General features: G+C 41.5%; 1 protein-coding gene across 1 annotated transcript in view; it reads right to left on the bottom strand.

Moving 5' to 3' along the window:
- The window catches only part of Ndfip (Nedd4 family interacting protein), a 132550-nt gene that overhangs the window by 6908 nt on the left and 102095 nt on the right, over window positions 1–23547 (bottom strand). The window contains exon 7 of the mRNA XM_068391815.1: window positions 13423–13608. Within this exon, the coding sequence (XP_068247916.1) occupies window positions 13423–13608 (186 nt within the window). The remainder of the gene's footprint in view (window positions 1–13422; window positions 13609–23547) is intronic.

The raw sequence follows: 23547 nt of genomic DNA, 5'->3' as shown, positions 1-23547 counted from the left end.
TGGTTAATGAGAATCTATTTTAAGCTTACAAACAAATAAATTTTAGTTTTCAATGTAGCACAGAAAAAAGTACTGTACAGCAATCTAAATTTATGAATAAATATACAGTACATACAAGAACTTCTAAATGTAGATAATTACAATATGGCATGTTTACAGTACATTGTAGGCTCTCTATCAATTTTGAGAATGTGATTTGCTTAAAGACAGTATAAAATAAACCAATTTGTTAAATTTACCAATACTGTATTTACATTATAATTGTTTGTTTACATCATGTACATAGATTGCTGTGAATCGTTAGCATCAACAGCTAATTCTGGCTGTTGTTGTTCAATAGGCATTTTAATAATAATCTGGTGGAGAGTTCCCTGAACTGTGTTTTTCATTTTTTCAAGGATTACAAAATAGGAAGCAAAATTATATCAACAATACTCTGGGAACATAATCATGATACTGTTGTGAGCTTGAAAACAGCTGACAACAGCACCAACTTGAACAGTGGGTAATTAATGTTGCTAAAATACACCTTGAATATCATCAATAATAGTATAGTACAAAAAAATGACAAATTCACAGATAATTTGTATTTTTCCCTAACTAATACAAACCTGGAGTTATTTATTTCAATTATCTTTTGGCGAAGCTGGAAGGTAGCCAATAGACTTGAAAATGCAAGGTGACAACCCTAACTACAGTAACTGCATGAGTGGGTAGGCTGAGGGTGGCTGGGGGGTAATCCAGCCACCTCTATACAGTATATACTCTCACAGCTGTGAGGTACGTTACTTTTAATTCCAGGCAGGACTTCTGGGGAACAGGTGATGGCAGGCCAATTTACATAAATATCTCCTGGTTTGTATTAGTTAGGGAAAAATACAAATTATCTCCAAATTTGTCATTTGTTCCCTTACTAACAACTGTTATTTATTTGGATGACTCACTCTTAGGTAGGTGGAATTCCCAAGTCTGGCATGGACATTGACCGGGTTTTACCTAGTACAGTATATGACTGTGGTCTAGGGAAAACTTTAACACCTTGCTAAAATATAAGAAGTGAGTATAATAGCAGCCTGTGCAGTAATGAGAGTTGTTGTCTTGTATGAACACATTCCGAGTTTATATATAGGAAAACCAAGACGTTTCCCATTCCTTACCTCGCAAAAAGCAATGGGGATGTGGACAGTATATACATTTATGACTTATACTAGGCTACACAAAGGAAGTGATAATTATCTGCAGAGGTTGAAGCCAGCTTCCAGAGGGAAGCCCTGGTGCTGTACCCCAAGGGAGGGGAAGATGAAGAAAAGAAAAGCTAAACATACTCTCACTCATCCCAGTCTTAAACCTGGGTAACCAATGCCCTCAACCAACTGCTAGTGGTCCATCAAGGATCCTGAGGTATTCTTAAACCACTTGTTGAGCAGCCACCACAGGACCGGTGAACGTACCGAGTCCTGTGGGTCACATCTTAAGTAAAGGGCTGTGCAAGTAGTTTGCCTCTTCCACAAGCCCGCTTGTAGTACTTGCAACACGGAGAGGTTCCGTTTGAATGCCAAGGATATACTAATTCCCTTGACATCATGGGCTCTAAGTAGGCAAGCCAGAAGAGGATCAGGAGCCCAGGCTCTTTCGATCACCTGGCGGATCCAGGAGCAGACAGTGTTCTTAGTGATCCTCCTCTTCACTATCCCTAAGCTAAAAAACCAAGGTGTTAGTCGGGGCCGTGTTGCTGCAGTGCGTTTAAGATAGTATCTCAAACTCCTCATTAGGCATAGTAACAACTGATCTGGGTCATTGGTTACAGAACGGAGACTCGCAATCTGAAAGGCCCAAATCTATGGTCCAGTATCCCCGGATTTTGAGTCTTAGTAATGAACTTAGGGACGAAACCGAGAGTCGCTTTCCCACATCCCCTTGAATGGGCGATGTCATATGAAAGGCCATGAAGTTCAGACTCTCTATGCCGAGGCTAAAGCGAGTAGGAATGCAGTCTTCAAAGTGAGGTTTCGGTCAGTTGCATGGCATAATGGTTCGTAGGGAGGTCCCTTTAAGGATCACAGGACTAAAACCACGTTACAAGGAGGATTGATTAATTGATTAGAGGTTTTCTGGCATCTGGAATAAGGAGGCCTAGTCTCTTGACTGAGGGCAAGTGATCTCATAACTCTGTCTGAGTAAAGAAAGCTCAAACGAAGCGGAAATGTCCACTCCTTTCAGCTTAAAGGCACCTCCCGAAGGTGTACAGGGAACTCCGCTATTACTGGAATAGTGCCATCGAGTGGAGATATATTCCTTCCACGACATCAACTACAGAAGACTCTCCATTTAGCCTGGTAGACTGAGACTGAGGACTTACGCAAGTAACCGGACATTTTCTCCTCAACTTGTAGTGAAAAGCCCTTCTGAGAGAGGAGACGCTGGATAGTCTCTAGGCGTGAAGTCGAAGCGACTGCACGGTTCTGTGGAAGATGGTGCGTGGTTGTTTGAGTAGATCTGGTCATGTAGGAAGCTCTCGCGGCAGATCTACTAGAAATGGCAGGAGGTTCGGAAACCACTCTGCGTGATGCCATTGCGGAGCTACGAGGGTCATCATTAGATCTTTGGATGCTCTGGTCTTATTGAGCAGTCTTCTCATCAGACAAAATGGGAGAAAGGCGTACACGTTGATGTTGTTCCACAGTTCTTGGAATGCATCCTGCCATAGACCCTGAGGGTCTGGAACTGGAGAACAATTCAGTACAGCTGAAGCTTGCTGTTCAGAGATGTTGCGAACACATCTACAGTCAGGGAACCCCACAAAGTCAGGACTTTGTTGCCTATCTGATGATTCAAAGACCATTCGGAGGCTACTACCTCAGTTGCTCTGCTCAGATTGTTCACGAGAAAATTCCTCTTGCCGGGAATGAAGCGAACTGATAGGGACACCAAATGGTCTTCTGACCATCTGAAGATATTTACTGCAAGATGGCATAGAGGCTGCAAAAAGGTACCACCCTGTTTGTTTGTTTATGTAAGCCACCACTGTGGTATTGTTGCTCCTGAACACCAGAGTGACCTGCCAGCAACTGTTGAAACTGATGAAGAGGTAGTAGGTTGGCTAAGGCACCAACCAACCCGTTGGGATACCACCGCTAAAGAGTTATTAGGTCCTGTGACTGGCCAGACAGTACTACTACATTGGATCCATCTCTCTGGTTACAGCTCATTTTTTCTTTGCCTATTGATCAGGGGCTACTATCCTTTTGATAAGGGTAGAAGAGACTAGCTATGGTAAGCAGCTCTTCTAGGAGAAGGACACTCAAAAATTAAACCATTGTTCTTTACGTCTTGGATCGTGCCATAGCTTCTGTACCATGATTTTCCACTGTCTTGGGTAAGATTCTCTTGCTTGAGGGTACAATCGACCACACTTTTTTATCTGATTTCTCTTCCTCTTGCTTTTTTTAGTTTTAATAGTTTATATATGAAAGATATCTATTTTAATGCTGTTACTGTTCTTAAAATATTCAATATTGTTCATTACTTCTCTCTTAGTTTATTTATTTCCTTATCTCTTTTCCTCACCGAGCTATTTTCCTTGTTGGAGCCCTTGGGCTTACTGTATAGCATCTTGCTTTTCCAACTAGGGTTATAGCTTAGCAAGTAATAATAATAATAATAATAATAATAATAATAATAATAATAATAATAATAATAATAATAATAAGAGTTAGGAAGGCTGGAGATCGCATGGGTCAGCAAGTGAGCGACACCCCCCCCCCCCCTTTTGAAGTGTCTGTGAAGAGCATCAAATCTGAAGGAGGGACGAGAAGATTCTGATCCCGTCGAAGGTTTTCGTCTGCCATCGACCAATTCAAATCCATCACCTGGTGCTGAGTTATAGGAACTCGCGTGTCCCGTGTATCAAAGTGTTGGTTCCACATGGACTTCACCTGCCACTGCACGAATCTTATCCTGATGTGGCCGTTTGGAACTAGACAGACGAGAGAGGTTAGATGACCCAGCAGTCTCAACCAACGAGAGGCCGGCAGGACTTCTTTTCTGAGGAATGGTGCAACTACTTCTCTCAGTCTGTGTACTCTTTCTGAGGGGAATACTTTCTCTTGGATGGATGGTGTCTATTATCATATCGAGGTATGCCAGCCTTTGGGAAGGTTGCAGTAATGACTTCTTGCAATTTATAAGGATCCCAAGATACTGACAAAACTCAAGAAGCATGTCTCGGTGACGAAGAAGGGTTGTCTCCGAGTCTGCTAGGATTAGCCCGTCGTCCAGATATCTGAGGAGACGGATGCCGTTCCTGTGAGCTCAAGATGACACTAGGGCGAACACTCTGATGAATACCTGAGGAGCTGTCACGAGACCAAGCCACAGAACCTTGAACTGGTATATCTTTTCCTTGGATACTTCCTTGAAGGTGGATAGATTGGGATCTGGAAGTATGCGTCCTTCAGATCCAATGTGCACATGAGTCCCTTGGACGAACTGCTTGAATGACCATGTCTGCCATCTCCATTCTGAACTGAGTCTGTTGCACAAACTTGTTCAGAGGAGAGAGATCTATGACTGGTCTCCAGCCTCCAGTCACCTTTTTAACCAGAAATATTCAACTGTAAAAGCCTGGGGACCGGTCTGCAACCTCTTGGAGAGCGCCCTTTCGCAGCATAGTCAGGACTTCGGCCCTGAAGGCCAGCTCCTTTGTGGATCCCTTCGCATAGAAGCTTAGATGCACTGGATCCCGAGTCAGAAACTTTGTGGATCCCTTCGCATAGAAGCTTAGATGCACTGGATCCCGAGTCAGAAAAAGGGAGAGATTGAATGAACAGGACAGAAACCCTAGAGCGATCACTTCGAACGTCCAGGGTTCTACTCCGTGAAGCTGCCACCTCTGCCAAAGGTGCTGTAGGCATCTTCCCACAGGTGGTAGATGAAAAGGAATGCCATTCCTAGTGGGAGTGACCACCTTGGCCACTTCTCTTTCCTCCCTTCTTTCCTCTGAAGGACTTGGTCCCTTTCTGGCCTTTGGATGGAAAGAGCCGCTTAGACACCTTTGTAGTTCCTGAGGAACTAGTAGCTGAAGGGTGAGAAGAGGAATGTGCTTGCTGATTATGAGATGACATATATATATATATATACATATATATATATATATATATATATATATATATATATATATATATATATACATATATATATATATACATATATATATATATATGTATATATATATATATATATATATATATATATATATATATATATATATATACAAATAACCTCCCTTGCTGAGGAGAGAGGATTCATAGCACACTCAATGACCTGCCTGATCCATGAGGAGACGGTGGTCTTCATAGTTCTTCTCTTTACCCTGCCCGTGTTACAAGCAAGTGCTTGATCTGCAGGTGAATTCTGGATGTGTTCTTCAGATAGCACCTCAACGCTCTCATGTGACTTTAACAGGTGAACAGAATCACCATTTACATTCTGAACTCAAAAAATGGAATACCCCGAACCTAGAATCTGCTACAGCTCGATTACGAGTCTTTGCACAAACCCAGGAACGAAGCTGAACATTACTTGCCCCCATCCTCAGAAAGAGCAACTTTATAGGATTGACCATGCAACTTGCTGACCCTCTTGGCAGAAGCAAGGGCGTGAAGGTAAATCATTTAAGGAGTCAAGTCTCTATCTGACGCTTGATACAGGGGTTCATAATGAGCTCTTTTCAAGAACCGTAGTATTTTCACAATGTTCCACGGAGGTGGTCTAACTTCCAACTAAGGATATGTAAGCATAAAACTCCATATAAATAGAGACAATTCCCTTGAGGAGGATACTTCAACTCCATTGAATCTGAAGACAAGGCTCAAGTCTGAGCGGTGGCCTTTCACTACTGAAAACTAACAGTTTTTTTCCTCCCTGAGGTACAACAAAAACTCTGCAATCAAGGGGATAGTGAGATCAAGTGGAGAGACCAACCACAGAAGATGGTACACTTTGTCTGGTAGACAGCAATGGATGACTTGCTGAGGTATCCATATGTGCAAAAAACTTCTCTTAAAGAGATGCTGGATAGCCTCCAGGCGTGAAGTCGTAGGGAAGCGACAGCTTTATGTGAAATCTCTGCATGCTGTTGCCAAAGCAGGTCATGGAGGGGTGGAAGCTCCTTCAGTACATCTGTCAGCAGCAGTAGGTGGTCTGGATTCCATTCTTCTAGATGCCAATGGTCCTATTAGGATCACCGACAGGTATTGAGATACCCTTACATTGTTGAGAAGCCTCCTCATTAAGCAGAAGTGGGGACCATAAAAATGTCCAAGCTGTCCCATGGATATTGAAAGACATCTTAAAGGGCTGCCTGTGGGTATGGTACTGGAAAACAGTACAACAAAAGTTTCTGGTTGACAGATGTTGCAAGAACAGGTCTATCACTGGTGAACCCCACAAAGCTAGGACTCTGTTGACAATCCGGGAATTTAAAGACCATTCAGAACCAACTATCCAATTCTTCCTGCTCAGATTGTCTGCCAGAATGTTCTTGCATGAAATGAACTGGGCTGACAGGGAGATCAAATTTTCTTCCATCCATCAGAGGATCTCTACAGCTAGATGGCAAAGCTGCTGTGAAAATGTACCTCCTTGCTTGTTTATGTGAGCCAACACAGTCGTGTTGCCACTCATCAACTCTACAAAGTTACCTGAAAGGAGCTGATGGAAGTGTTTGAGAGGTAGAAAAGCTGTTCTCATCGCCAAGAGGTTTATGTGGCACCACTACTCGGAATCGGACCACAGTCCGGATGCCATGAGCTACAACAAGTGAGCCCCCACCCTTTTTTATGCAACTGTAAAGAGCATCAAATCCGGGAGAGGAAAAAGGAATACTCCCTTGAGAAGGTTGGCATTAAGTACTCACCAGCTCGTCTCTCTTTTGACTGGCCCTACTGGTACCCAAAGGTGTAGAGGGTTCCTGTTCCAAGACCAAAAGGTCTTCAGTTGCCACTGAAAAGACCGAATGCAAAGGCAGCCATTGGGATCCACATGCTCCAGGGGGGTCAAGTGCCCCAACAGACGAACCCAGAGAGATTGTAACTAGCCTTGTGAGAGGGAAAGGGACAAGCTACTTCCCCGAGCCTCTCAATCCTCCTCTGAGACGGAATCATTTTGCCTTTAAGAATGTCTGTTTGGATTCCAAGATATACCAGTGTTGTAGAGGGCTGGAGAAAAGACTTCTCAAAGTTCACCACGACAAAAAAATCGATGCGAAAGGCAAGAAGCCTATCTCTGTGTAAGGTTCTCAACTGAGTCAGCTAGAATCTATAACTGACAAGACGGATCCTGACGGAAGATAACTGTCACTAGATTCCGAGTCAAAGGAGGTGAGAGAGTGAATAGGACGTGGTAGCCCACTTGGAGGGTAGAGACCATCTTGGAATCGGCCCCGAGGCTCTCCCATCTCCCATCTCTGCCAACTGTGCTTCAAGCATCTTATCACCCATGGTCAGGCAGGAGGAATGCCCCCTCCCCAGTGGGAGCCACCATGTTTTCCATTTTCCACCGCTACCTCCTTCTCCTCTTGCATCCTTGCCAAGAAAGGGCTGTTTGAGCTTCGACTTCTTAGCGTTAGCCTGCCTTGAAGTTTGTCATCTTTTTGTGCACTTGCCTTGCCTAAGCACAAGAGACGCACTGGTTGCAGATGGGGGCAAAGGGTGGAGCCGAGATGTCACAGTCCTAGGGAGAATAAAGGCTGGACTCGTCTTCTTCAGTGGTCTGCAACGGCATCAATGTCCTCCGAGCAAAATAAGAAAGGACGCTCTACCGATGAGTTATAAAGCCTAACCGATTCCCTCTTTGGCATCTGCCTCTGGAACTTTGAAACGATAGTCACAAAGTTTCAAGATCCAGTTTGCCCACTGGTTGACAGTGTTGTGAGTGAGGAACTCTACAGCCCTCACCCCTGAAAGCAAAATGGTATTAATTGCCTTCTTCTTCTCTGGGGCTGCAAAATCCTCATTGGTTGTCATAACTAACAGTGCTAGACCAGTAGCCGATACACAAAGTTTTGTAATTCGCTCCATGTTTGCAGCTTCTACAGCTAAGAACATCACCTGCTGTGTTGCCAATTTATCCATCGGTATGCCCTGAACTACAGCAAAGACTGAGGGGTCTAACGCAAGGGCGAGGAGTCATCATGCAAGATGATGAAATAATTCCTTTGCCTGACTAAAGGTGCAAGAAGTAAACAAGACGAATTGCTAGCCTGCAGATTTTATTTTCCCAGCAATCTGGGAAATGACCTTATCTATTGACCCCGACAGCATTTTAGAGCAGGGCAATTTGTTCCTGTTCTTTCCAGTTCATGGGGCCTGACAAAACAAGTCTAGCACTGCGTCTCTCCCTTCAGGAGAGTGTTACAATGGATCTTTCAGTCCACTGATCTTCCTTATGCAGGCCTAAACTTGCTTAAAGGCATAACCTGACTGTCTTTGCTTGGTAGCAGGAGCTTTCCAGCTAGCTGGCCGAGGCATCACACCATCAGAATGGTCTGAATCTTGGTTAGATTCCTCCAATTCCAAGCTCATAGCCATAGGAGCCTTGGTTGAGTCATGGTCGTCAACAGGTATGTACCCAGATAGGGGAATGAAACCTAGAGGGCAGGTTCCCTGTCATGGACACAAACGAGGAAGGTACCACATCATGAGAGCCCTTCCACCTTTCCCAAGTGACGGGTCCTCGTAAACCTTCGAAGCTCAGTTCTTTGAAAGAGAATGAGGCAAAGAAAATGGCAGTCTCTTTCCCAGGGATCACCGCTGGTTGCCAATCCTTTGGAGATTCAGCAGGAGCAGCAAGAAACACTGGGGGCAGAATGGATGGTGCGGTAAAGACAATCTCGACTGACAAGTCGGTAATCATTTGTGAGCGAGACCTCGGACCATTGCTTGTCCTCGGATAAAAGATGTTTCCAGGGGGTGGCGTTTCCTGTTGTAGTTTCCGTCACTTCCTGGTCACTTTGACTAGGATGATACCTAGCTTCTCCCACAGGAAATAGGGCATGTCATGGTCAGGCTTAAAGTCCAGATAACGTTGGTATCTAGATCAGGGATCTTGATGTGAATGGTGATCTGCAACCGGCAGACGAGCACGGGATGCCAAGCAGCAGAACTCCTATACCTATGATAAAAGGGTGGGCTGGAACTCACCCAAAATCTTGACACTGATAGGGAAATGGTCAAGGGGTGCCTATTGTCTGATGACTGGCAGGAAGTATCCCTTGCAGACGTGGGAGCAGCAAAAAAGCATCCCTGGCAAGCGATCTTCATGTGCAAGCCAATCATGAAACACTTCTCCTGAAAAGTGAGCCAAAGATTGGGGGCACGACACCGAAGTGGTGCATGCCAATGGAGAAGGTAACAGGCCCTCGTCTAGGACAGAACCGCACGCACCCATCTAATGCGAGTTTTTGCTTCAGGAATAGGGACTGTTTGTTTGCTAGACAAACCTTCTCAAATTGCTGCACAAACAATCGCAGAAACAAATGCAGGCGATTCATGAGTTGCACTGTTCTCACCCAAAACAGGACACGCATGCCCAGGTGGAAGTGAGCCAGGCAAGATTGACTTGGCTGAGGCCGCACTGCCATTGCACACGAACATCAGGCAAAGCTTGTGCTTTCCAATAAGGGGAAGACACCCGAGGCAACATCCCGGAGCGTAATGCATTCACAAGACTCGCCGAGTCTCATTGTGCTGTAGAGGCACAGTGGAACAGGGCTGAGACTCCAGGGAGTCAGCAGCCATGGTCACCACACTACTCAGAAGAGCCTAGCTCAGGAAAGCTAGTACAACACGGTGAAGAGTCATGCACTCACTTATGAGGTACAAGATGGTGGGACCACTAAGTGAGGAAGCCCTCTTGTGTTGGTGAGAAGGGCGACCAACCTAGTAGGCTGGAGGAGCACGAGGCTACTCCTGCTAAGCAAGCTCAATGAATGCAGTCACCGTGGGGGGAGGTGAGAGTGCCTGGCTAGCACTCCACAAAGTATCAGCCTGAGACTCTCCTCAGGCAGACGAGGAGCTGCAGAGGACATGTCAGCTGAAGGCACGAGACCAACTGGAAAGATTCCCCTCCAGCGGGTCGAGAGGGAAGATCAGGACCAACACCTCCAGAGGCAGATGTGCATTCCAGCTGTACCCCTGGCTTCAGCATTTCCAAAAGCCGTTCCTTCGTTGGGGAACCCAACAGCTCCAAGGAAAGCCGCAAGTGACACAAGGCGTCAAAAGAGGTAGACTTCCCACAATTAGTGGGCAACACAGCTTCATTAGGAGAAAAGATAGAATCCCCCGGGGCCAAAGGTTGTCCAGGTCAAATGGTCATCGCTCTTACCCGATTGCCCTCTGGAAGAGGCTGAATGGGAAGAGTCGGCGGGGAGAGTACAAGGCACTGGAGAAAGAAGTTTGAACTTTAACCTCAAGGAAGAACCCGAGGAAGAAGAATCCCAATTAAATTTCTTCCTTCGCCAACCATACAGTTCCCACTGGGTGGATGGCCACTCCAAGCAACCGTCACATGGAGAAGCCTAAGTGCAGGAGTGTAGTCGGCATGCAGGACAAAGGAGTTGAGATACCCTCTCCATACATGACATATACATTTTGCAAGAGTGGCCCACTATGCTAGGGCAGACCCACATAGTAGAAAGTCCTCAGAAAACCACATACACCTGAAAAGAGAGAGATAAATCTTCAGTTTTACAGCCTGGAATTGGTAAGTTTAACAGGAGAGTGAGATGTGCCAAAAATAAAAGTGATGGATTTCACTGGTTGAGTGTGGAGCTGGGTGGCCCTTTTATCACTAGATACAACCACTAATGTGAAGAATTTTCTTCACTACTCTTCTTCTTCACAGTTTATACATAGACTTTGTTATTGTTCGTGATGTCACGGCAGGGAAAAATGTGAATGATGATTCTTCCATAAGCGAGTGTCTCAAGATTAATACTTTTGTGTTCATTTTGTATTCATTATTTTACCTTAAGTATTTAGGTACTTTAAATCTCTTAAATACAACTCAAGTCTGCTAGTCTAGGAGGTATGGTTATCCACACAGGTAAGCCCGACTTGCTAAATTACATTTTAGTTTTATTTTTTGTTTTGTATGCCAGATGTTTTAGAGTTAAGAATATCTTTGTCCCGTGGAGTTGCAAGATTTCTCCTTGTATTCTAAATAAGGGTATTGCTTAAAACTCATGCGGCACAAGTATTTCAAGGCTGTCCTAAATGAGAGTTGGCACCTCAAGACCACTGGCCTACACATTGAGATGCGCTTTTTTTGGGGGGGAAGGAAGGCGGACGCAGCTGACATGAACTGGATCTCACAAAGTTACAGGCCACAGTACTTAGCGGGACTGCCAAGTCAGGTTCAATAGGCCCCAGGGTCAACCTCGTGCTCCCACTCTCCCGGCACTAGCCAGTCCCTTTGCACAATAACGTACTAAGATTCCACCAAGGACGAGGTCAAGCAGATAAGTGAGAAAGCAGCTAGTTCCAAAGAAACGTCTGTTCCAGTCTGGAGGCGAGTTGGAAGGGGCAATTGACTCCGCAAAACAAGTGCTGTAGACCTAGTAAAGCAAAACTGAAGACCGCCATTTTCAGGACACAGGCGCCCACAACATATAAAATCTTGTGAGTTCAATTAATGGCCATTCCCCCTTTAGATAAGCTTCTATTTGTATCATAAGTTAAGTTTAGGTATCATTCAGGCATTACATCTTTCGGGCTGAGTGCATGAAAATTAATGTACTTTTAATTTTTGGTAATTGCTTGAGGTCACTGACCACATGTTGGGACCTTACAGCAGCCTACTGCACAAATTGTTTATCAGAAGATTTTGATTTTATTTATTCCGTTTGAGGGTTAATCCCATGAGTTAATTCTGTTTAATATTTTCAATATTTTGTGTTGTAAACTGATTCTCTTTTCACTTATTTTACCTTGTGAATAAACCATAATTGAGTTACTGATACTCTTTTCAATTATTAATTTTGCTATGTGAATAAATCATTAATGAGTGACTCCGATTCTTTTTTGCTGTAATAAATTATTTTGAATAGATTACAAACTTTGGTATCTTTAACCCCATTATATGAATTTTACCAATTTATACTATAGGACGGGTCAGAAGCACCCGAGATGTTGAGAGTAACCTACTGTAGATATAGGTAAGTTGGTATCAGCGAGTGTACGCTCTTTAACTTGGTGCTTTGAAGGTGAAGATCCCCATTTAACTTTACTTTATACTTTTATACTCCACTGCTCCCATTTTTTTTTTATTGTCTCTAATTGCATCAACGTAAGATTCCTGTCCAGCATCTCATTGGGGTCACTGGGACGGAGCCAAAACCGAGCCTAAGAGTGATGATGACTATAGACCTGACAAAGCTAGAGTAGGCCATAAATTACTTTTATTTTCACGTGTGGAGTTCTCCGGCCTCTGGACAGTAAAATTTCCCCCTTTAGTATTTAAGAGTGACGGTTAGGGAACTGCGTCAGTAAAGTTATTAGCAGGGTGTCTGTGCCCCGAGTGTAAGTGCTCATTATCCTCCCCTGATGATCTTTGTGTATCTGACGTGGGGAGCCTTTCCCACTCAAACATTTATATAAAAATAATTCTCCACAACTAACTAGCAGAGGGTTGTTGACACCTCGTGAAGGTGTATGGCTAGATTCCAGCTACACTAAAAACATATATCCATAATAAAGAGCAAAGGGTTTGTATTTGTGTAGGAACATTGGATTTTTTAATCTGGGACCAGGCAGATACAGGCTATGTTGTCGGCATTGACAAGAACACTGAAGACAAGATGTGCGATGGCTTGCCACACCATGGTTGTTGCCATTAGTCATCACATGTTGCATTGGAAAGCAATAGGCATAGGTCTCTTGAAAGGAAGAAAACGGGAAAGTTTTTAAGAGTAACTGACATAGATAAGTTTGCATCGAAAACAAAGCAATATGAACATCAGGGTAGGTTCATAGAAATAATGTAGGACTCGGCTGTGGAAAGAGGACTAGCTTAATCTTAACTTGACTAGTATGCTAAATTAGGAAATCAGAATTCTGTTTCTCCATACATGCAAGGTTTTAAAGATTTAGTAAATGATTGTTGCACACTATTAGAAAAATAATAATATTTCAATAGCCAAAAGGAACATAGTAACCAACTTATAAAAACTAATTTTCAAAAATCAACCACTCTTCTTCCAAAGAATTTTGGCTTTTCTTTACTTTTAAAGCAGAGAATCACTATCATCTGCAGTAGTCTACGTATAAAACTTCTCTCATTCTTCTAGTCTTCCTCATTTTCTAAACCTAATGCAGAGAGAGGTTTTATATAACTTACTTTAAAGACATTATACACAAAGCTTACCAAGAGCCATAATGAGCCACAGCAGCCAAGTGTTGGAGTCAGCTACCAGGTCTGTGGAATGACGTACAATAACTGCCCACTTTGCCAAGGAAAGACCAAACCCTGCTAAGGCTCCTGTACGGCCAGCTACTGTGTGACAGAAACATAGAAGCAACACGAATCCTACCCAGTTGAAGATAAAAGCAGCTGAAAAGGAAATAAAAAACACTTAATGCACTAGAAACATCTAATGAAAAAAAACTTAAACCAATTATTCATTTACTGTACATAAGGAAACCTATTAAGGCCAACACTAAGTACCAAAAGTGCTGTTGTCTTGTACAAATACTTCAAAGCAGTCCTAAAAAATTTAAATCTATTAACCTCTGCACTACAAGGCTCCAAAACTTTCCCAATAGCTGCATACGAGATTGGTCACCATCGGATATACATGCACACTTTCTCTAAGACAACCAACATTTCCATGTTTATTTGTTTTACTGCTGATTATAGAAGCTTTTCAACTTTACTTTATTTTTCACTGTATTTCACTCTAAACATCCAAATCATTCTTTCTATTCATTTTGAGGTGATTATAAATTAACTTTTCAGAACTATGCTTTGTTATATTTACTCTAAATGATAGTAAAACACTGTGATTTTGTGTATAAAATCTTTATATTCATTATGAAGAAATCATGTGATTGCATAAAAAAATATGAGAGAGAGAGAGAGAGAGAGAGAGAGAGAGAGAGAGAGAGAGAGAGAGAGAGAGAGAGAGAGAGAGAGAGAGAGAGAGAGAGAGAGAGAGAGAGAGAGAGAGAGATTCATATGATAATTAATAATGTCTATAAACAAACTGTATGGAAACTATGAAACCCTATAACATATTGGTGCTGATATAATACTCATTATGAAGAGATTTTAAATAAGTTAAGCAAATTATATAACCCACTGTCATACAAGTATCCTCAACCAGGGTTCAAAAACTGGCCGGTAAGATACTATAGTCTTTGAGTGATTTCGACTGGGGCTCTGATCCTGAGGTTGTTAAGAGTATCAAGACTTTAATGTATCAAAATATATGGCTTATTTGAAATATGAAAAACCTGTTTAAATGTGCAAAATTTATCATCAATTGAATGCCAGGTTACAAACCTACCAATTATCTACGATGGTGAAGATAGGTCGATTCCAATTCTAAGTACAAAAAAACTAAATTCGACAGGTATATGTACAGAAGAATTATCATTGACTTTTATCTTTTTTTGTGGCTAAGTGGTAAGGTCACTGTCATACAGTTATCCTAGACCAGGGTTCGAAACCTGGCGGGTCAGATACTATAGTATTTGCATGATTTCGCCTTCGGCAAAAATTCCGATGTTGTTAATAGAATCCAGACTTTAATGCATTTAAATATATGGCTTATTTGTAATATATATATATATATATATATATATATATATATATATATATATATATATATATATATATATATATATATATATAAATATACATATATATATATATATATATATATATATATATATATATATATATATATATATATACATATATAATATATATATATATATATGTATTTATTTATATATACTGTATATATATATATATATATATATATATATATATATATATATATATATATATATATATATATATATATATATATATATATATATACATATATATATATATATATATATATATATATATATATATATATATATATATATATATATACATATATATATATATATATATATATATATACATATATATATATATATATATATATATATATATATATATATATACAGTGGAACCTCTACACACGAACGTATCTACATCCGAATTTTCCAACATCCGAAGTAAATTTCGAGCAAATTTTTGACTCTACACCCGAATTTTATTTCGACACACGAAGTAGCAATTTTCGTCGTACCGGTTGTATCCGAATTTTTCGACACGCGAAGTACAATTCGAACACGTTCCGACTCTACACCCGAATGTTTTTTTCGACACCCGAAGTAAACAATACTCGTACGCGTAGTCGGGGCTCATAGCGCCTGAAGTGTTTTTTATTTCCGCCGATAGAAGGCAGCACATCGACCTCGGAGGGACGCTCAATTAGCGCGGCTTGGGTCAGTCCTCTGTTCTCGTCGGCTTCTTGCGGTTGTGCTCTTTGCGTTCTGATATTAACTGTGAATTAATCGTGATTTTTTACGTGCATCCATTAACGATAATTTACGTAAATCATGGGTCCAAAAAGGCTTAGTTTTGGCAGTGGTAGTGGTAGTGGTGAGAAAAGGGAGAAGAAAATGCTTTCTATAGAAATTAAGCAGGAAATTATTGAAAAACATGAGCGTGGCATCCGCGTGAGTGAACTTGCTAAACAGTATGGCCGTAATATGTCGACGATCTCGACAATCCTTAAACAGAAGGAAGCTATTAAAGCAGTGAAACCTTCTAAGGGGATCACTATAATTTCCAAACGCCGTACCCCTATCATAGAAGAGATGGAACGACTTCTACTAGTGTGGATTAAGGATAGAGAGATCGTTGGCGACACCATCACCGAAACCGTTATCTGCGAGAAGGCGCACGCCATCTTTACGGACTTGAAGGAGGAGAGCTCTGGGGGTGATGCTGGGGAGAGTTCAACCGAGCCTTCCTCAGATGATTTCAAGGCATCTCATGGCTGGTTCGAGAAATTTAAGAAACGGTCCGGGATTCATTCAGTTGTTCGCCACGGAGAGGCTGCTAGTGCGGACACAAAGGCTGCAACTGACTTTGTTAAGAAATTCGAAAATATCGTAAAGGAAGAAGGCTACGTAGAGCAGCAGGTGTTCAATTGTGATGAAACCGGGCTGTTTTGGAAGAAGATGCCGAGTCGAACCTACATCACTGCTGGAGAAGAAATTGCCTGGGCATAAGCCAATGAAGGATCGGTTGACTCTTGCTCTATGTGCCAACGCTAGCGGGGACTTTAAAGTCAAGCCCTTGCTTGTTTACCATTCGGAGAACCCTAGGGCCTTTAAAGCACACAACGTCGATAAGGATCAGCTTCATGTTTTCTGGCGATCCAACTCGAAGGCCTGGGTCACTAGGCAATTCTTTGTGCAATGGGTAAACCAAGTTTTCGGTCCTTCTGTGAAGAAGTATCTTCATGAGCAGAAATTGCCTTTAAAGTGCCTGCTATGCCTTGACAATGCACCCGCTCACCCCCCCGGACTTGAAGATGATATCTTCGATGAATTCAAGTTCATAAAGGTGCTGTATCTTCCACCAAATACCACCTCTATCCTCCAGCCCATGGACCAGCAAGTCATCTCTAATTTTAAGAAGCTGTACACCAAGCACTTATTCAAGCAGTGCTTTAATGTCACGCAAAGCACCAACTTAACTTTGCGTGAATTTTGGAGGGGCCACTTCAATATCGTGCACTGCTTAAAGATCATTGATCAGGCTTGGGTGGGATTAACTTGACGGACCCTCAATTCTGCATGGAAGAAGCTGTGGCCTGATGCAGTTTCTCCCCGAGATTTCGAGGGTTTTGACCCCGAACCTGATCCCGTGGTCGGTGCAGCGGAAGCCGTAGAGGAAATAGTCTCCCTTGGCAAGTCCATGCGTCTGGAGGTCAACGCAGATGACGTTACGGAACTCGTCGCCGAACATCACGACGAACTGACGACGGATGAGCTCAAGGAACTCCATGCTATGTCGGAGCACATGAGTGATGACGAGGAAGAGAGCGAGGAGGTAGAACATGTGTTAGGTTCAGCGCAAATAAAAGAGGTGTTAGGAAAATATCAAGACGTGGTCGACTTCATCGACAAATACCATCCAAAGAAATTGCAGGTTTGTCGTGTAGTTTCTCAATTCGATGATGTTTGCCTAACGCACTTTCGAAACATTCTGAAAAGCCGTACGAAGCAATTATCTATCGATGCTTTCTTTAAAAAAACTGCGAAGCGAACTCGCGATGAAGAGGATGTAAGTGAACCGAAGAAAACGGCAAAGAGTGAAGAGGAAGAAAGTGAAACACAGAAAACGGAAAAGAGTGAAGCAAAAGAAATTCAGTCAATTTTAAATGTAAGTGATAGTGATTAAAATTACGTAATCATCAAAAAGAAAAAAAGAAAATGTAAAAAAAATATAAAATATAAAAATAAAAAAAAAAATAAGCTAAGTTATGTTAAAGTTCACTTAGTGTAAGTTACAATAAGTTACGGTAGTGTTACGTTTATCGTAGTTAACCTCTCTACCTCCTCGCCGTCCGTCCGTCTCCTCTCTCCTCTCTGCGTAGCGAAGACGAACAACACCTGCGCTGGAGTTTCTAAGGTAAAGTGACGCTAAAAACCCGTTTCTTATTTATCATTTTTTGCTAATTCTTCTTATTTACATGTCTATTCTTCTTATTTACATGTCTATTATCTAATTTAGTGTTCATTATTCTCATGGGAAAGTTATGTGTAGTAGTTTATTAAGAAGTTATCATAGGTTTTTGGGCTCAACCACGGATTAATCCTATTTCAATGTATTCTTATGGGAAAATTCGTTTCTACATCCGAACAATTTCTACATCCGAAGTTGGTTCTGGAACGGATTAAATTCGTATGTAGAGGTTCCACTGTATATATATATATATATATATATATATATATATATATATATATATATATATATATATATATATATATATTTCCTAATTCGTGTATGTAGATGTCTTGTTTATCAAGGTAAATGAACTCAATATTCATGAGAATTCCACAAAAACTCATGTGTCTGCATGTTTTGCAATGCCTGCATTTTGATAACGAAGGCAGTAGTTAGTTGCCGGTGAGCACTCAATTTGATAAGACCCTCACCTGAGAGGGCAGTTGTGTATTGTGTACTTACGAACGAACCTTTTATAACAAATGAAGAAAACCCATATGCCGACGTCTCATTATCCGTCTGCATAGGTCATATTGGTGTCAGGTGTAAAAAATATGTCTGTTTGTGCATGCTGTGAGTGAAGTTGTTCATTGAGCCGGTGAAATAAAAGTTCAAGATGCCGAGATACACAAAGACTAACATAGCAGACACTGCTACTAGAACGCAAGAATTGGAAAATAAGTTAGATAATTTACAACAGTTAATAAACAGACTGTTGGTGGAACGAGAACAGGAGCAGCGTACAAGCACAGCATATCCAACGTACATAAACGAAGTTCAAACGCACACAAGTGAAAGTACACATGCACAGCCAAGTAAAGATATGCAAATTGTAGTTCGAAAGTTGCCAGAACTTCAAGCAAGTGTTAGGCCTTTCGAGGATCAAAGGCCTAAAGAAGGTTTTCAATCAATTGAAGTATTTTTGAGAGACTGAAGTAGCCACATATAGGTGGTCGTAAAAAGAAAAAGCTATTCAAATAATTAGATTGCTGAAAGATGCTCCGGCAATGGAAGTAATGTGTTGCCTATAAGAAAGTTTAAGCATTTATATAGAAATAAAACAACGTTTAATTGAGAAGTATGCCTTGCCTGATGCGAGAAAGGGAGACCTAAAAGAAAATAACCAACCCAAAATAAGGGAAGGTGAATCCGTTCCTAGTTTTGCAACTCGCATTTTTCAGGATTGCGAATCGTTTGCTACCCGGAGTGCCAATCTCCCAGGTGGTGATAAAAAGGCAATTGCCCGTAAACATATTCGCAGATTAGTAAACCCTTATTTATATGGTTATTTGTTCGATGACAATCGCTCGTTAGCAGACTTAGTGAGTGAGATATAAAACATTTTAGACAGTTTGCCAGAGGAAAAAAGGACTGCGAATAACGGGGACGATTCCGAGAAGTTGGCAGCCATGAGAGGAAGTCGACCCCCGAAGAGTGGTAAAGGGGAATGCAGTCAGCAGATCAGCAGAGTCCTCAGATGTTGGCACTGTGGGGGAGAGGGGCAGCGATGAGTGGAGTGCCTCACGCAAGGATCCCCCCGCTGTTCCACTTGTCAGGCCTTCGGTCATTTATCTCGAGAGAGTGCCCAGCAAAAAAAGGCCCAGGGCGGGCGGGCTGGGGCGCATGCACACCTCTCCCCGCCCAACTTCTGAGGAAAAGGGAACAGAGGAAGCGGGAGATGGGGGAGTTCGATGCCCCCCCCCCAACCCCCCATGACATCACAAGCAGTAGCCAAGGAAGCAGTGACAGAGCAGGCACTGGGACCTCCATCAGTATCCCCGACCTCACCCCCACAGCACTAGGGAGAGGACTAAGGGGCAGCGGCGTGGCAGCTGAGGTCATCGGCCCGTGCCCCATATCTCGTAATGGCAGGCTGGGAATGTTAGCAGTTAGGATCGACCTGCAAGATAAACCCATCCGAGCGCTGATTGACACGGGAGCCAGTATTTCATTGATTAAAAAAAAAATTCTCCTCAGATCCACTACAGCCCAGCAGTATCTATTGTTCTTGACACGCCAGGAGGAAATAAACTACACATAAACCATACATCAATCGTCCAGTTTATGGTGAGGTCTGTGAAGTTCACACATGATTCTTTTGTCTTGCCCACCTTGGGAATTCCAGGAATCAAGGCTATCCTTGGAATATACTTTATATCTAATAATCAAATTTGCATTTTTTGGGGAAAAGATACAATAACAGTGAAAGCAGGAGGTTACATTTCGCCGATAGAAAGTCATGAGACAGTAAGTGCGTGTGTAAGCTCGGAGAGACATTTAAGTAGGATAACAGCTGTACCTGACAGTGGAGAAGTGTTGTCCCCCCAGACGCTTACGAGTATATCTGTGACCCTGCGTCGCTCTCGTGGAAGGAACCAAAGTAGTTGTTAAACCCCATGACAATTGGGCCCATATGATAATAGAGGGCTTGACAGAAATTAAAGAGTAGAGAGCTGATATAACGATAGTTAATTTGTCAAATAAAAGAATTGTTTTAGGAAGTGATTCTGTGTGTGAATTAGAGTTATGTGAAATTGCTTATAATGGGATGTTGGGAGCCACAACTCCAGCTCGCACAGACGAATGCACTCAGAATTTGATTATGCAAGCGCAAAAATTATGTCCCTCAGAATATCAGCCTGTAGTTAGTGATATTGTCAATAATTATTCCGATGTAATTGCAATTGGAGATGAGCCACCTGGGAGGATTGATCGATTTCCCTTTAGCCTTGAAACTGGGCAATCGAAGCCGATCAGGTCAAGGCCTTATAAGATACCCATTCATTTCCAGGGAGAGATAGAAAGGGAAATTAATAAATTAAGGGAACAAGGGATAATCGAGGAGAACGAATCCCCCTGGGCTTCTCCAATTGTAGCTCTTAGGAAAAAGGATGGCTCGGTAAGATTGTGTTGATTATAGGAAATTGAATGCAGTCACTAAGGATAATGCATTCCCTTTGCCCTCAATTGAAGAATTACTTGTGAAAGTACTCGATAGCAAATATTTTACAACAGTTGATTTAAAATCTGGATACTATCAAATACCTTTTCAGGAAGACAGTAAATGTAAAACGGCATTTATAGCTAACGATCAATTATTTCAGTTTAATTTTCTTCCTTTCGGTGTTAAAAATGCTCCAAGTCATTTTTCTAGATTAATGATGGATGTTTTGTCGCCCTTAACTGGCCATAATGTTCTTGTTTATTTAGATGATATCATAATTACAGGGAAAACAGCTGAAAAACATAATAATAATATTCGTAAAGTTTTAGAAGCATTGCGACGTAATGGTATGAAAATAAATTTGTCAACGTAATGGTATGAAAATAAATTTGTCAAAGTGCAAATTTTTCTGTAAACGGGTCACATAATAACCCCAGAAGGTATCCAACCCTGCCCCAATAAAGTAGCGGCTATTACAGATCTCCCTAGGCCACGTAACTCTAAGGAAGTAGCTGCGTTCCTTTGGCTCGCTGGGTATTATCGTAAATTTATAAGAGGTTTTGGAGAGATAGCGAGACCCTTAGATGCTTTAAAGAAACAAAAAGTAATAAATTTGGAGAGGAAGAAGAAAGGGCCTTTAACCATTTGAAAGCTGCCTTAACTAGCAATGAATTACTCGCATATCCTAAATTTGATCGCCTGTTTTTAGTGACAACAGATGCGAGTAGCGTAGCTATTGGTGGCGTAGTTTCTCAACGAGATAAAGGCAGAGAGAGACCCATTTGTTTTGCTTCCCGGGCAGTAAAAAGGGGCAGAAAAGAATTATAGTACATTCGATCGAGAGGCTTTGGCTATTCTTTGGGTTCTAGAGAGGCATCAGTTCTTTTAATTAGGTCAGTCGATTGAGATGCAAAGCGATCATCTCATCTTACATGATTTGTATTATAAAAATGATTTGACCTCTCATCAAGCAGATGGATTGAGAGATTGTTAGAGTTTAATATAAAGGGTTTCCACCACATAGAAGGTAAGGCTAACAAGGTAGCTGATGCTCTCTCTAGAAGTGCAGTAATAGGAGTAACAACTAGGGCACAAAAGAGAAACGAAGAACGTAACCAAAATAGTGAAGACCCCCATCATAATAGAAGAAATAGAGAACGGGATGAGAGTTCTCGCGATGCACATGCAGTAGATGGGAAAGAGAGAGTCGAATCAGGAGAGAGAGAGAGAGTCGAATCAGGAGAGAGAGAGAGAGTCGAATCAGGAGAGAGAGAGAGAGAGAGAGAGAGAGAGAGAGAGAGAGAGAGAGAGAGAGAGAGAGATATGAACGGCGAACGGGAATATATGTGGATGACCGAGGACATGACCAGGCGTGTCCAGAATGAATGCCCTGATGATGCAGGTTTGATTGACTTGGGAGGTTGGGACATAAAAGAAGTCCGAGAGGGACAGAAAAAAGAGGAATGGATGGAGAGTGCGAGCAGTGATTAAAGGGGAATCGGAGAGTTATCCGTCATTTCTGAATGTGCCTCGTGAGAAAATTTTCATTGAAAATTATGTCTTATATTGTGCTTACGAGAAGAGGGGAGGGGAATTTTGTGCACGGGTAGTTCTTCCTCCCTCTTTAATTAAACGAGCAATCCACATTGTACATGCAAGTCCGTGTTCAGGGCATTTAAGGATTGATAGAACATTAACCCTGGATAGGTGTGGTAGGTCGTACACGACCCGAGGTTTGAAAAAAAAAAAAAAAAAAAAAACGTTTTTTTTCCATAATTTTCCTCTGTATTAGTTGTGAGTGATATCGACCTGTGAGACCTCAGTTCAGTGTGCGCAGCAGTCAGTTGAGGACGCATTTCATCCCAGCTCTTTTCCTTGTGCTATTTCTGAGACACCCTCGGGTTGAGCTCGACCCATCAATACCTAATTAAGGTAAGTTGTGTAATATAAAATTTTCATATAATTATCGAATGTGCGGTAGTGTTTAGGCATATATGAAAAAGGATTGTTGTAAAGTGCTTGTGAATGTCTTCTACCCCGTATGTTTTTATAAAATAGCTCCAGTTTTTGTGTTTGTACCTTTATGATAACTTAATTATGATCTTTATTTTATCATTTTCAATCACAAAATAATCTATAAACTTCATTCTAGCTACCATAATATTTCTATGCAAATCCTCGAACAATTATATAAGTAAATGACTAGCTGATATTGACATATCTTTCTCCATTTCAGGTAGAAGATTTGACCTTCCAAGGTGATGTGGTTGACGGCCATTTATTGAGCATATCCGACACAAGCTGGCATAGCTCTATGTATTCCTCTTTTTTATAAAATTTCTGATATTTTCATGCATAAATACCATGCTCAGCAATGGATATAAGGATTTTATTTATGAAAAAAATCAAAATAGAAATCGAAGAAAAAAAAACATAAAACAATAAAAACTCATTTTTAAACCACTAAATAATATCATAATATCCAAGTGCAGATTCTTTTCCACATTTTTGTTATACAATAATAATACAATATCCTGAAAAATTTCAGCCACTAACTGTCTTTTACCTACCACAAAATAATGTTGAAAAGAGGATAGATTTTTATAGCCAAATATACATGCACTTTTTTCCTCCTCTCAAGAAACGTTCCCTTATGGTTCCTCCCCCCCACCTGGATCTCAGCAAATGGTGCTCAATTATCGTAGAATAAGTGCTTAGAATAGTTTTAGCTTATTTCCATATTT

Source organism: Palaemon carinicauda, chromosome 18, assembly GCF_036898095.1.
Source record: "Palaemon carinicauda isolate YSFRI2023 chromosome 18, ASM3689809v2, whole genome shotgun sequence".
In the NCBI taxonomy this organism is placed as follows: Eukaryota; Metazoa; Arthropoda; class Malacostraca; order Decapoda; family Palaemonidae; genus Palaemon; species Palaemon carinicauda.
The sequence above is the reverse complement of the archived record's forward strand: the minus strand, read 5'-3'. Positions and strand labels throughout refer to the sequence as shown.